Source organism: Felis catus, chromosome B1 (assembly GCF_018350175.1).
Source record: "Felis catus isolate Fca126 chromosome B1, F.catus_Fca126_mat1.0, whole genome shotgun sequence".
Lineage (NCBI taxonomy): Eukaryota > Metazoa > Chordata > Mammalia > Carnivora > Felidae > Felis > Felis catus.
In genome coordinates, this window is record NC_058371.1 from 135,741,936 (window position 1) to 135,757,597 (window position 15,662).

General features: G+C 39.0%; 1 protein-coding gene across 1 annotated transcript in view; it reads right to left on the reverse strand.

Moving 5' to 3' along the window:
* CDS1 (CDP-diacylglycerol synthase 1) overlaps positions 1 to 15,662 on the reverse strand; it is a 72,270-nt gene that overhangs the window by 39,566 nt on the left and 17,042 nt on the right. The window contains exons 2-4 of the mRNA XM_003985217.6: positions 14,484 to 14,611; positions 7,308 to 7,404; positions 591 to 688 (exon numbers count right to left, since the gene is read on the reverse strand). Of these exons, the coding sequence (XP_003985266.1) occupies positions 591 to 688; positions 7,308 to 7,404; positions 14,484 to 14,611 (323 nt within the window). The remainder of the gene's footprint in view (positions 1 to 590; positions 689 to 7,307; positions 7,405 to 14,483; positions 14,612 to 15,662) is intronic.

Here is a 15,662-nt window from a genome sequence, read left to right on the forward strand (position 1 = left end):
GCAAAAGAAAGCAAAAGATTACACATATTTCTAACATTTTACAAAACGAAACTTTATTAAAATTGTAACTATAAAGGATATAAAAAGGTGTCCAATACAATGTTTTTTTAAAGAAGACAACAGCGCAGGGGCGCCTGGGTGGCTCAGTTGGTTAAGTCCGACTTCGGCTGAGGTCATTATCGCACAGTTCGTGACTCCAAGTCCCACACTGGGCTCTCTGCTGTCAGTGCAGAGCCTGTTTGGATCCTCTGTCTCCCTCTCTCTCTGCCCCTCCCCAGTTCTCACATGCTCTCTCTCTCAAAAATAAACATTAAAAAATATTAAAAAAAAGAGGTCAATAGTGTATACATTCAAATATAAAGTATCTCTACGAAGACTGAAAGATGAGATATGAAAATAGTAGTGTTAGAAAAGGAGAGTTAAAGGTGATTTTCTTCTTATCAAAATCCAATTGCATTATTTTTATTTATCTTTCTCCAAAAATCAATCTATAAGGTCAACTGTGTGATACTGACTCATCAGGGTGCTTCCTTTAAAAACTTTAGAGAAGAACCAGATTTTCACATCTGAAACAGTTTTAAGTTACTTACCAGCTCAATGTTCTAAACCATGGCAGGTCATAAGAACGATAGACTCTATAACCTATAGTGATAATTTCATGGAAGCATTTCACTTGGATGCCTAGTACCTGAAACCAAGAGAACACATTAACATACATTTCTTAGTGTTTACATTTGTGCTTAATCATTTAATAAGTCATTTCTTATGTCATGTGTGTTTAAAAAAATCTGTAGCCTGCCCAGTTGTAATTATTCTAAATGTCAGTAGCAAAAATTCAGTAAGTCAATGTCTCTAAAATCAAGCGATATTTCAAAGGGGTAAGCAAATGAAAGTTTATCCAAAACATGAAAGCTCCATCCTGGGGTAGGAGGTCGCACTGTAGCTTAAAGTTTGAGGGATACAGTCTTGTTGGTCATGGTTCATTAGGTTTTATCTCTCATTACTACTTCATTTCTTGAGTGCATCTGTACTAAGATGGACAATCTTTTCGTCCATTTTGTTTCTTGAGTTACCCTAGAAAAAGGATCATATGTGGAAGTTTGCATTTATTGATTTACTTAGAGAGCCCGTGCATGGGGGGGGGGGGGGGGGGGGGGGGGGGCAGAGAGAGAGAATCCCAAACAGGTTCCGCACCGTCAGTGCAGAGCCTAACGTGGCTCTAATTCATGAACTGTGAGATCATGACCTGAGCCAAAATCAAGAGTCAGATGGTTAACCAACTGAGCCACCCAGGCACCCCTGTATATATTTATTTTTAACCATACATCCTGGTATGCCTTCCAAGGATAAAGACACGGTCAAAACAAATGACTGTAATTAAAACATCTTCACCCTGTCACCTAGCAGGGTTTGGGCATGGTCTTTTCATTCTTCCAGCTGTGCCAACTCTCACATAGCCAGCTGCATATCTGTCTCATACATCTAAGTGGAGTTACACTGGCAAATTATAAATAGCCTTCTACATTTGCAGCCACTTCACCCGGTCAATTGATTCTATGCAATTCTGTTTGCACAGTGTTCTTTATACATTCCTAACAAATTGTTTTATATTTATGAATCCTTTTTTGATGGTCTACTTAGTAGTCCTTCAAACTGTTGTATCTACCAACTTGGATACAGGTAATCCCTGAGGATGCAGCATCATACCTAATGCTTGTTTTAAGTCAATTCCAAGACTCGAAAAACAAGTGGCAAGTTGAACACTTATTACCACGAGCTAAGAGATTAAAATCTTTATGAGTATAGCAGACTTCTTCAGCCTCTGGAGAATATACTCAAGGGCTTGGTCTTGTACAGCTCGCGAGCTAAGAATGGATTTGATATTTTTTTTTAGTTAAAAACAAAAACTAAAAATGATGTTACAGAGAAATATGTGGTTCCTTAAAGCCTAAAATATTTTTACCTGTTTCTATACTCAAAAAGCTTACCAAACTCTGCCCAAGAATATACTTTGGTATTTCCTTTTAAGCTCCCCCAAAATCAGCTTTCCCAAACCTACTGTTCAGGATATTCTTAAGCTATATTTCTCCATTATACCTATTGTGTCCAATCACATACTTAAAGCAATTGTGTCCCCTCAGCCATGTGCTAAGAAAATATTAGGTCAAACTACTATAAATAGTTATTTTAAGAAGAAGTCATTAATGTTTTATAATATAAAGACAAGAGGAAATTCAAATATCGTCCTTCAATAAGCTTTCAATGTGTCAAAAGTTATTTTTTTTAAATAATTACAAAATGAGGACAATGCTAGGTGTTAAAATAAAATGGCAAAGCCTGTACTATTTATAGAACCAAGGGCTTTTAAACTATCAAATGCACTGATGCAATTTCTATTTGCTAAATGAACACATTTGCTCAAGAACAACCATTAGCACTATACATGGTATTTTACTGAGAGGAAATAAAACTATTTTTAATAGCACACACATACATATTTATATGATTGTCAATTACAGTTTGCAAGTAGAATCAATATGGAGCCACTGGGAAAACAGAAAACAGGGGGTTCACAACAGTACAGCTAAAATCCTTAAAATGTATGTGTATCTTCCAGGCTGGGTGATCACCTGGAAACTGATATTCCAGGCCACCAATACTGGTAGCCGTGCACACTGGCAGGACTCTGTTGGCTCAATAAATGTGTTAAGAGCCTTAAAGACAACCACCAATATTTAAATGCCTACTCTGCTAGTTACTGAGGATTCAGAGAAATAATACAGGACATCTGTCCTCAGAGAGGCATAGTCTGTCAAGGATGACACAAATGGCTACAACGCCACGTGGAAACTGCCACATGGATATAAGCATGGGCAAACAAAACGGGGTGGGGGGTAGAGATGGGCCACAGTTGGGACAGAGGAGAAAGATATACAGAATTACATATATGGGAGAAGATGAGGCATGTTAAGGAACTACAAGTATTTCAGAGTTGCCTACTTACAGAGATGGGGGTGAGAGGCAGAGAGAGACAAGAAACACAGCAAACAGTACAAAGGACTACACGTGATCAGATGTGTGTGTTTGGGGATAGGAGAGGTGGAAAGAACAGACTGGAGAGGCAGCAAGAGTAGAGAGAAAGTAAGGCAGGCAAGATGCCACCATCCAGTTGAGTGTAGATGAACCTCTAACTGGGCAATCGGCAGGGAAGTGGAGTACAAGGAATAAGACATTGAGGAAGCAGAACTGGTTGGATTTGGTGGCTGAGGAAACGGGGCGGGGGGGGGGGGGAGCGGCTAAGGGAGTCAGAGGAACACAGAATAACACCAGAGAAGGCTTTTGGGAAAGGAGACATATTTATGCAGAATGGATGGGGATGCAAGGGAAGTTCAGATTTGGATATGTTGAGTTTGAACTATGGTATTTATGGGTTATCTAAATAAAAATGCCTATTTTCACTTTGGGAATCTATTCAAAGAAAATAATCCTGCATATGAAAAAGCTTTACATTCTATTATGTTCAGGATAGTGTTATTCACCATAGAGAAAACCAAAACATAACCCGAATGTCTGAAAATAACACAGAGGTTCAAATAACTTATGATACATTCCATTCCATTCAGTCAAGGAATGTATTGAAGTTGATGGTTGTAAAGATGGAGCAACACAAAACACTCGATAAAATACTTAGTTTAAAAGAGCAGGATACAAAATTCTAGTCATGTTATGATTACAACCATGATTTTTAAAACATACAAGAAAAAAAGGACTAAAAGAATATATCAAATAGTATTAATTGGGTTTTGGTAGTTGATGATAGGGCTAGGGGTGATTTTCAAAAAATTAACAATTTCCCCAAGTAATTTTAACACACTTTTATAACTCTCACAATGGAAAAAAAAACTACTTAAAACTAAATTATATATGTGAATTAAAACTTATTATAGGAGTTTCCAAGAAGGTGAAGGTGAGAACCTCTTACACTATCTTCCTTTAAATCAAAGTATGCTTTAGTAATTCCATCACCTAGAAAGTGTGATTCCAGGGTGCCTGGGTGGTTCAGTTGGTTAAGCATCTGACTTTGGCTCAGATCATGATCTCAAGGTTCATGGGTTAGAGCCCCGTGTCGGGCTCTGTGCTGACAGCTCAGAGCCTGGAGCCTGCTTCGGATTCTGTTTCCCACTTTCTCTGCCCTTCTCCCACTCAAACTTGGTCTCTCTCTCTCTCTCCCCTTCTCTCAGAAATAAATAAACCTACAAAAAAGCTTTTAAAAAAAATGTGATTGCAAGCTATGAATGCAACATGTAAGTGCTATAAATAGAAGACTGAAAAAAAAAAAGTTCCTGTATGATTCCATCTTAAAGTAGTAGCTATCATTTGGTAGAAATAAGTTTTTAATAAAATTCTCTTGAATCAATCATTTACGAGTGCTGATATTGTAGGGCAAATGCAAGCCTCTCAAAATATAAATGACCTAGTTAGGGATATGAGCATAAATAAGACTTGAAATCACATAAAAGTAGTATCACAATTGAGTACCAACAGTGTGTGCATATGTGTATATCCACCCATATTTCCTTAATATACGTATCATAAATACAACATGTGTATGTATGCATGGTACATGTGTGCATGCATTACAATAAACCTAAGTAAGAGCAGTAACAGTTCAAATCTACTTAACTCGATCTTTAATATTCTTCTGATTAAGCTCACCAATGAAACAGAACTCGTATTAAAATGGTATTTTCCTTTCATAACAGAAAAAATAAACAAGAAAGCTCAAGTACTTTAGGTATGCTTATGATTCTCTTTTAAAAAACCAAAATCCAAATATGCAAGGATATCTTTAAAGGTGTTTTGAATTTTCTCATAAAAGGGTGCTTGAAAATTAGTCTCTATCTGCAAATTCTGGCCCAAGTTACCACACCAAATGGTTTAGTTTGGAGAACAATGTAACTTACTCACAGAGAGCCCACCAGACCAGCCTGTGTCCATGTATCAAGGATGCTGGTGCTTTACAATGTCTTAGATCAAAATTACCTCCTAAAGGGGAATAATAATTTAAATGATCTTTAATATTTCCAATGGCTCCCCAATCCTTTACAAATAAATCCTAAACTTCTTCACACAGTATTGCAAGGCCCTCTAGCATCTGATCTCCAATTATTTTTCCAAGTTCAAAGGCCGTATGCTCCAGGAAAAAGACATCATTTGCCTTTTCCTGACACATCTAGCCATTTCGACCTTTACTCTCGGTGCTCACTCCACCCTGACAGACCCTCAAGGTCTGATGAAAGGTCCCTTCATCCACAAAGCCTTACCAAGCCGTCAGCTATCACCCAATCCCTTTGTCCCCTGGCCCATCACTCAGCGCACAGCACTGAGAAGTGCTCTGTACCCACTCACTCCTGAAAGGCCCAAACTCACTGGCACTCACAACCCTCCATAGGTGCACACTGAGAAGAAAAGAAGTGGGCCCTTCCCTGGAGTCACACCAGGACCATGCTCACACCGGCCTACCTGGTTTTTAGACTCAGCATCTTCTGGCCTCACATTAAAGAGGTCCTATGCACTATCCATTGTTTTTCTGTGAGAAAAAGTTCTTTACGATGTCAGCAAAAACAGAACAGATAAGGTGACTTCTTATTCACTCCTGTTACCTTGATACCCCCAAGAAGTACAAAATTAATGAGGGAACAGAAAGAAAGTGAAAGGGCTTGATGGTCAGGAGTTGATGGGATTTTTTTCCCCAATCGTGTCTGATTTCACTTCAAAACTTATTTATTCTTTTATAGACTGAAAGGAAAACTATATCATATTGCCCATGCCTATCACTAGGAATAGGACTGGGCATGGAGGGGAGCAGACAGGTTGGAGCAGCCAGAGAGCGAGGTGGTGAGGGTGAAAGAGGCTCAGCTAAAGGAGATGAGATGAAAAAGAAACAACAAAAAAGAGGGACACTGTGCATATCCCTGAGAGCAAGGCTCTCCCTGTGCTAAACACACTCAGCACCCTCAAGTGCTTGATGAATCTGTTAAACAAACGCAGGTCTCCTTCCCACTCCCACCACTTCCAAATGTTTCACGCTTCTTTGGATATCAAGGCTTTCATAAACAGGAATCCTCTGCTGTGACACTCCTGTCCCCAAGCTCCCCTTTTACCCCCCACCTGTTCAAACCTTAAACTGCAGCACACGTGCTGGACAGGATGCCTCTGGAAAGTCTTCCAGATCCCCCCTTGCTCTCACAGCACCCTATCCTATATAAATATATTCTCTCTATATGTATATTTGGGCGAGAACGCACGTGCACAAGCAGAGGAGAGAGGAAGACAAGGAGAATCTCAAGCACGCTCCACGCTCAGCATGGAGCGCAAAGCAGGGCTCGTTCCACAACCCTGGGAACACGACCTGAGCAGAAACCAAGAGTCACATGCTCAACCGACTGAGCCACCCAGGTGCCCCTGTAATTATATTTCCGATCAGTTCTTTGAAGCACAGACAGTAAACTCCCCAGGGAAGAGACATGTGTGCTTTTCTCAGCACTGCTGTATCATACCCCAGAAGCAGCACAATGCCTGGCACATAGCAGGCATCTTGGGAGCATTTACTAAATGAATGATTTAAAATCTTAAAATACTTATCTGGCTTCATGACTTGTTGGACTTCCCATACACAACAAAATCCCACACTCCCAAAATGGCTTCTGTTCACCTCTCTGGTCTCATCCCTAGACACCCTCCAAAGGCACCAGTTGCAAATCCCCCCAACGAACCACACTCTCTCATTACCCCCATGTCTTGCTTATGATATCCCCACCTTGGAAGGCCCTCTCCTGTCCAGCCCCTTCTTCAGGGTTTAACTTTGGCATAAACTCTTCTGGAAGTCCTCTCTGCTCTCTTTCATGCTGGTTTAGATCTCCCAAAAAGTTACCCACTTATTTACTATACTATTTATTCATATGGTTACTTATATATCTCTGCCATTAGATTGAATTCTTTCAAGTTAGGGATCTAGCTAATAGTCCCATATGATGATGTCATGAGTGTGTGAAGTCGTTAGCAATCTCTAATACTACGTATTACATGTACTTGGTCTCTGCTGAGTGAGTACTCTGAATGGCCATTTTGCAAACAGGAAAGGTTGGTCCAGATAATTTCATGAACAAGAAAATGCTTAAGGGAAATAAATTTGTTGTTACCAAATCCTGAACTACTTTATTTTTTATGACATGTTCAAATTACTTCAATCATATCAGTGCTGAAAAACAAAGCAAGAGATACTTGGAAAAATGTAAAACACTTACAAGAAGCATCAGCATAAAGGATCCCATATAGATGATCAGGAAAAACAATGAAATCATAGTTAGAGTAAGAATTCCACGAATCCACCAGTTTTTCCACCTATAAAGAAAATGTTTATAAAGTTAGTATTTAATGTATTGAGTTTTTTGTGTGGTTTCAGTATTATCAGACTTTCATATTTTCCCTAACTATACTTTAAGAATCCCTTACTTCAGGGCACCTGGGTGGCTCAGTTGGTCGAGGATTCAACTTCGGCTCAGGTCATGATCTCACAGTTTGGTTCATGAGTTCAAGCCCCATTTTGGGTTCTCTGCTGTCAGTGCAGAACCCACTTCAGATCCTTTGCTCCCCTCTCTCTGCCCCTCCCTGACTTGCACTCTCTCAAAAATAAATAAAATATTAAAAAAAAAAAAAAAGAATCCCTTACTTCACCTGTAGTAACAACAAAAACAAAAATCTAACCAACAGCATTTGTTCACTCACTCAGAGCTAAATTAAGTGTAAAATTATGTTAGCCAAAGAAAGAAACTAATTTTTGTTCAGTGTGAATGACGATGAATCACTAGGCTGGGAAGTGAGGTGGTCAATGTGGATATGTGCACACCCCAACAGGGTCATTCAGAAGGGAAGAAGGCAGGTGCAAAAAGCCCTCTGTAAAGACGATCTATCCTTCTCTCCCTCCAAATAAACAAAAAAACTTAAAAAACACTTTTTTAAGGGGTGTCTATGTGGCTCAGCCGGTTAAGTGGCCAACTCTTGATCTTAGCTCAGGTCATGATCTCACAGTCTCTGAGTGTCAGCGACATGAGGTTCTGTGCTGACAGTGCAAGCCTACTTGGGATTTTCTCTTTCTCCCTCCCTCTCTCTGCCCCTCCCCAACGCATGCATGCACACACTTTCTCTCAAAATAATAAATAAACTTAAAAAAAAAAACCATGATCTATCCTTTGGGGTGGTATATAAAAACAATGATTTTATTAAGGTGGTATAGACAGAGAACACAGACTTACAATGAGAGAAAGTAAAGAAAGGATAATACAGAAGCCAACTACAGACCACAGAAATCTCAGTGAAATGAAGAAGGCAAGCAGGTCAGTCACTGAGGGCAAGGTTAGACGGATGATCACTTTCTCCTAGAGCTCTAAGTGTGCTGCTGGCTTTCTGCACTTAGACACAGAGTCTTAAAAGCACAACATTATTTCCTCATCCTTGGGCCTTTAATTGTTCCTTAGAGCAGGACTTCCCTGTTGAATGTCTGGCTAGGCTGAAAACTCATCTCCCTCAATCCTCTCTGGCGGTTAGGAAGGGCCCGGGGTGCCCAACAGCCCTCCCCTCATACCCAGGACACTCACGTTTCACCGCCAGCATATTTGACAGGTACTGTCACTATTTCTTTGGCTATGTCATGAAAAATGTCAGCAGCCACTGTGTAAAACCAAAAGGATTCTAATAACACCTATACATGGATATTTCTGAATCTAAAATTGTTTCCCCCTGCTTTTCTTCATTCTACACTCATTTTACATTATACTCACAACAAAGTTTTAAGACTTTTCTTATGTCTATTAATTCAAATGGCAGCATTTAAATTATGATACAAGATACCTGGATTCATCTTTTTTTTTTTTTCATTTTTTTTTTCAACGTTTATTTATTTTTGGGACAGAGAGAGACAGAGCATGAACGGGGGAGGGGCAGAGAGAGAGGGAGACACAGAATCGGAAACAGGCTCCAGGCTCTGAGCCATCATCAGCACAGAGCCCGATGCGGGGCTCGAACTCCCGGACCATGAGATCGTGACCTGGCTGAAGTCGGACGCCCAACCGACTGCGCCACCCAGGCGCCCCTACCTGGATTCATCTTAAAGGATAGTAGCATACATATACATACACACATATATGTACACACACATGCATGTACACACAGTGTTCTAAGCACAGGCTTTCATTCTCCTCTCTATAAAAAAATTAGCTGACTTCATCCATTTATCAAATATTGATTACATTCCCTGCTCTCACCAATCTTCCAGATATTTATTAAATATCCCTTTTATGAGGTCATTTCTGTACTCAAGGTCTAAAATGTCAACAACATTAAGTCCAAACTCTTTCACCTAACTTCCACGGTTTCTCATGAGATGGTCACATTATACTTAGACGACTTTCCTTCTCTCTGCTGTGTGATAAACTATGTGGCTCATAAATTTTTCATTAGACTCTCGGCTTTAGGACTGAACCGAAATGAGCAGAGAGTCAAAAACTGTTAGAGCTGAAAGGTTCCACTGAGTTTTATATACATAACTCTTTATGGATTAATGAATAGATTTGGGAACTGGGCTAGGTCACAGAGCTAGTCAAAGGTACATAATGGACCATAAACCAGTCTCTAATGATAACAGAGATAATGATAGTGATCCTGTCCTGTTTGCATGAAACCCAGAAGCGTATTTAGCTCTCCTGTATAACTGATCCTCAGAGTCAGAATTGTTGAGAACCCATAGAAGATGACAGACACTACATAAGTGTCACCAATCAGTCCCTAGGTGGATGTTGCCAATGTCCACATGTACCTCTGTTAGATGCCTCTGGCTTTGAACTTCAGAGGATGGTAGCTGCTGAGAACCAGAGATCTTAAACAGAAGACCTACTTTCTTCCTACCATCCAAAAGCTCCGTGATAACTGAAAACCTGAGCCATCAAGAAACATATTTCACCTAGTTATCTTTTATATACCTATTTCCCTTCCCAGAAAAATTCCCCTCCCCCAACAAGGTGAAAGACTAATTCTCTTAATTATTTTCACAGACTCCTCAAATTTCTCAAGAATACTTAATACAAAGAAAATAAAAGAACATACTTATACATATCCATGGATACAGTGACTGAAAGACATCTTTTAAGGGAGAACCACTGAATTCAAAACAGAGCATGATATGAAGGGGGAAAAAAATCACTGTTACCAAAAACCAGAGGATAACCTGATTCTGAATTCAAATTATTGATTTCTTTTACCATGCTACCATGAGCACATTAGAGACAGCCTTGATTTCAGGTCCAAGTTATCACCTCACAATTGCTTTGGAAAAAGGAACTCAGAATCAATATAGGAGATTTTCATTCAAGTCCCATATCTCCAGAACTACATGAGCTAGAAATGAGGTTTCTAAAAAGTATATAATTCAGGAGTCTCCTTACAAGTGGTTATCTAAAGTGTCATATACTTATTGTTCAAATCAGTTATGAGATGTATAACGTTTTACTGTCACTACAGATATTAAGTGGTTTTTATTTCAAAAGTAATGACGAGGTTTAAAAAAAAAAAATATTTTCCTAGGGACACAAACATCATGAGTCATCAAGAACCTGGGCTGGCAAAGCAGTTCACCTGAGCCAAGAATCGGTACACAGAGACACTCCTCAAGAATAAATAAGTACTTTGTGGGTCATCTGGCAAGAAAAGTTTTTGAGAAAGTCCATCTACCAGCCATTGGAGGTTGGACAGGAAGTGTGCAAGTTCTTGGAGAGAAGGAAAATGGCATGATACAGTACAAGAGCACCCAGTATAAGGCTATGCCTGTATGTTTCCTTGGTTTCTCAACCTCAGTGTTAATAATGTTGTGAGCCAGAGAATTCTTTGTTGTGAAGAGCTGTTCAGTGTACTATAGGATGTTTAACATCCTCCCCGGCCTCTACCCATTATCTGTTAGTAGTGCTATCTCTTGTGACAACCTAAAACGTCTCCAGTCAATGCACATGTCCACTTGTGCAGTTTCGGGTGAGGGGGAGCAGGGCATTGCCCCTGGATGAGATGATAGCTGAAGAAGAGCTTCACTAACGGATAGAATCAGACTTAACTGGTTAAGTGACTATTCATCTCCACAAGACCCACACACAGATCAATTGGGACAATGTGCCAAGTGCCTAAAAACCTTCAGGCCTCTTCCAATTTCAACACCTTATGCTCTATTTAATATGATATATTAAAGTCTTAAAAATGAGCATAAATCTAGTGTTGCCTGGGTGGCTCAGTGGGTTAACCGTCCACCTTTGGCTCAGGTCATCATCTCGCGGTTCGTGGGTTTGAGCCCCTAGTTGGGCTCTGTGCTGACAGCTCAGAGCCTGGAGCCTGCTTTGGATCCTGTGTCTCCCTCTCTCTATGCCCCTCACCCGTTTGCACGGTCCCTCTCATTCTGAAAAATGAATAAACATAAAAAAAAAAAGAGCATAAATCTTAACATAGCTATAAAGAAAAATGTTTAATACAGAGTTGTTTTTAACTGTGAAAATCTGGAAACAAGCTAAACGCCCAGCAATTTTAGTTTAGTTGAATAAACTGAACTACAGTCATACAAGGGAATATATCATGCAGTCATTAAAAAATTTAAGTCATTAAAAAAATGATACAGTTTCTAATACCACAGAATGAAAATGTAACCAGAAAGGTAAGAAACAGTACAATGCTATTTTTATATTATACACCACACACACACACACACACACACACATGCAGAATACACACAACAAAGAAAAAAAAACTTCAAAAAGTAAACATCACAATATTTTAGGTATCAATGTTTTGGTGGGAAGATTACAACAGTTTTTCCCCCCCTGCAATTCATGTAATTTTATAATGCAATTAATATTTTTAATTCTATGCATCTACCACTTCTAAATTTTTTCAAGACAGACCATTTTGGGTATTAGATTAAAAAGAGCCTAAAATGAATTAAGATAGAGTTTGAAACATTCATGTAACCTTTAGAGCAAAGTCTGAGAAGACTGAAACTTGTTATATATTACTTATTGTTCATTTTTTCAAACGAATTGTAATTTTTTTTTTATTCATTTTTGAGATACAGAGCATGAGCGGGGAAGGGGCAGACAGAGGGAGACACAGAATCGGAAGCAGGCTCCAGGCTCCAAGCCGACAGCACAGAACCTGACACAGGGCCTGAACTCACAAACTGTGAGATCATGACCTGACCCGAAGTCAGATGCTCAACCGACTGAGCCACCCAGGTGCCCCAAAACCAATTGTTTTATAAACAGAACACAATACCTAGGTTCATAATGTGGTTCTATCACTTACTGACTGCATGATCCTTGACATATAACATTTCTGTGCCTCAATTTCCTCATTTATAAAATAGGTCTATATAACTGAACCTGTTACAGGGTTGCTGTGAGAATAGTCAGTATGTGTAAAGTGCTTGGAGTAGTGCCTAGAACAGAGCATATGCTCAAGAAATAGCAGCTGCTATTATTTGCTATTGTTACTTCACACTAGGAAAAAAAACCCTTCATCATTAAGGAAAAATCTAATATAAATGACACACTAAAGAAATCATTCTTTAGAGGTATTTTTTTTTATTTTTTAGAGAAAGTAAGAGAGAACAAGTGGGGGAGAGGGACAAAGGGGGGGACAGAGGAGGCAGGAGAGAGAGAGAGAATATCTTTTTTTTTTTTTTTTTTTTTACATTTATTCACTATTGAGAGACAGAGAGAGCATGAGCATGGGAGGAGCAGAGAGAGAGGGAGACACAGAATCCAAAGCAGGCTCTAGGCTCCGAGCTGTCAGCACAGAGCTGGATGCAGGGCTCAAACCCACAAACCGTGAGATCATGACCTGAGCGGAAGTCAGATACTTAACCGACTGAGCCACCCAGGCACCCCAAGAGAGAGAGAGAATATCTTAAGAATCTTAAGCAGGCTCCATGCTCAGTGCAGAGCCTGGCATGGGGATCAATTCAATAACCCTGGGATCATGACCTGAGCTGAAATCAAGAGTCAGATGCTAAACCTGACTGAGCCACCCAGGCGTCCCAGCATCATTTTTATATAACATCAGTATAAAAAAATTTCAGGGCCGCCTGGGTGGTTCAGTCAGTTAAGCATCCAGGGTCATGACATGATCTCATGGTTTGTGGGTTCCAGCCCCGCATCAGGCCCTGTGCTGACAGCTCAGAGCTCAGAACCTCGTTTGGATTCTGTGTCTCCCTCTCTCTCCACTCTTCCCCTACTTATGCTCTGTTTCTCAAATATAAACAAATGTTAAAAAGCTTTTAAAAAAAATTTCAGAGTTGAAATAGACCTGATAAGATTTTAAAGAAAATGTATATGTGTGAATAAGGTCAGAAAAACTAGGATCAAGAACTATAAAAATAATCATGTTTTCAATAATGGACAGCAAAAAGTTATTCTATTGCTTAAAAAATATGAAAATTTCTGTTTGAATCAATTTATTCTAATATGGTTATCTCTTAGAAATTAAAAAACAGAAAAATTTGTATTACATGTATTAGATATGACTAACCAGTGTTTTTTGTTATGGCCTACTGGTAGTAAAACCAACTTATTAAGTCACAACTAGCCGTTTTGTTCCATAATATAGAACAGTAGCAAAAGAAATCAGAGGGTATCACACACAATAGCAAGAATTGCTTCATAACATTTTGCAACAGTTAAAATATACATTTCTGTGTCTCTTGGGATGTGGTGTAAAATTATGTCTTTTACTGTGTGTCACAATCAAAAAGCTGGAAAAACACTTCTATACCAACATTTAAGATTTCACACATTAATCTGGATAAAGCTTACATTTATTTTGCTTTTGTAACTTTTATAATTCATATTACTAAAGTATACAATGGAGGGCAATATAAAAGTTGCTGAATCTTGATGGTGATCAAACATTAAAAAATATAGCAAACATAAAATGATAAAAGGGTTGTGGAGTTTGGGGTGATAATTTAAGCTCAGTAAAAGAAAAAGAATGACCTATTTATGTCTGGCATTTGAAAAACAGGGAACAGAGAATATGGAATTTTCTTTATTAGACATTCCAATACCAGGAAAGGCTACCTGATGTAGTAAACGGATCAGCGGCTTGAGCAATCTGACAAAACTAGGACAAGAGTCTCGGGTCTACACCTTCCTAGCTCTGTAACCTTCACCAGTTGACCTCTGAGATTTGGGTTTCTCACACTTCACAGGACTGTAAGGATTAAATGAAAGAATATACATCAAGCATTTAGTACCATGCCGCATATTTGGTGAAAAAGTATAAGCCCTCTCTTTCACAGTTCCAAAACTGTGAAAAAGTGAGATTTATTACACCAACCGGCATAACCGCACAACTTCTGCTGAGCACCCATTATAGTCATCTTCACCTAATCATACCTGGAAGATAAACCAGACAGAGCTTTCTTGAGGATCTCAGGGGTTCTATCTGAGGATGGTGGAATTTCTGGAATATCAGAATCGGTTCTGGAATCCAAATCTCCATATCTATCATCAATATCTGTTTCCTAAAATTAAAGAAAAAGGAAAAATCACTTTGCAAAATTGAAAAACGAAGAGAGTACATGCTTGCCAAGGTACTTAACTTATTGTTCAGTGTGTCAAATCTCAGATACATAACTTGAAACAAAAAAAGAACTTTGAATAACCAAGCACTATTGTACTTCCTGTTAGAAAGTTTGATCATCTTTGCTAAAATCTATCAATATAAAGGATTAATTTAACCAAAAGACACAAATAGAAGCTCCTATATTATTTAAAACAGAAACCTACCAACAAGAGTCAAATGTTGGCTGTTTTGCTACTTAACTGAGAGAACATGTTAATTCCGATCAACTGCACAGTTTCCTTTTGATTACAATCAAAGCCATCAACAAAAGAGTGTCTTACACTGGCATGCATATAGATAGATAGATAGATAGATAGATAGATAGATAGATAGATATACACACATATATATATGCATATATGCCATTTTCACTTCCTTCATTTTTATTAGATCCTCAAGACACAACCTCAGTGAAGCAGGTCAAACAGACATTATAACCTGTTTTATGGATACATAAACTATTATCAAAAGCATTTTATTTGATGGTAATATTTTTTATAAAGTTATTTAAAATGCAAACTGACCTTTAAGAACACATGTACAGGAGCTGTGTGTATATGCTCTAGCCTTTGACAAAGGTGGTCACTGTGGAATTTCCAGGGTTTGAGTGACCAAGGAATTTTAAGAACAGATCTATCAAACATTGTTTTAAAGTTGTTCATTCAGCTCTAACGTGTCTCCACCCCTATGTCCTCCCCTCTCCCACACCCACCACCCTCCACCCCCAGCAACCTCGAGTAAAGAGTGTTACACATACATGTGCTTTGGGAGAGTGGTTTACAGAGGGTGAAACTGAGGCAAAGGTGCTGAACTGGGCTGGAGGAAAGGGAATATTTACAGGTGAATATAAGCAGAAAGAACACTGAGCAGAACCTTGGGCCAGAAGTGATCCAAGGAATGAGTGCCTAGGAATTCAGAATGTTCCAGAATCTCAAACCGAACTGAGCCCT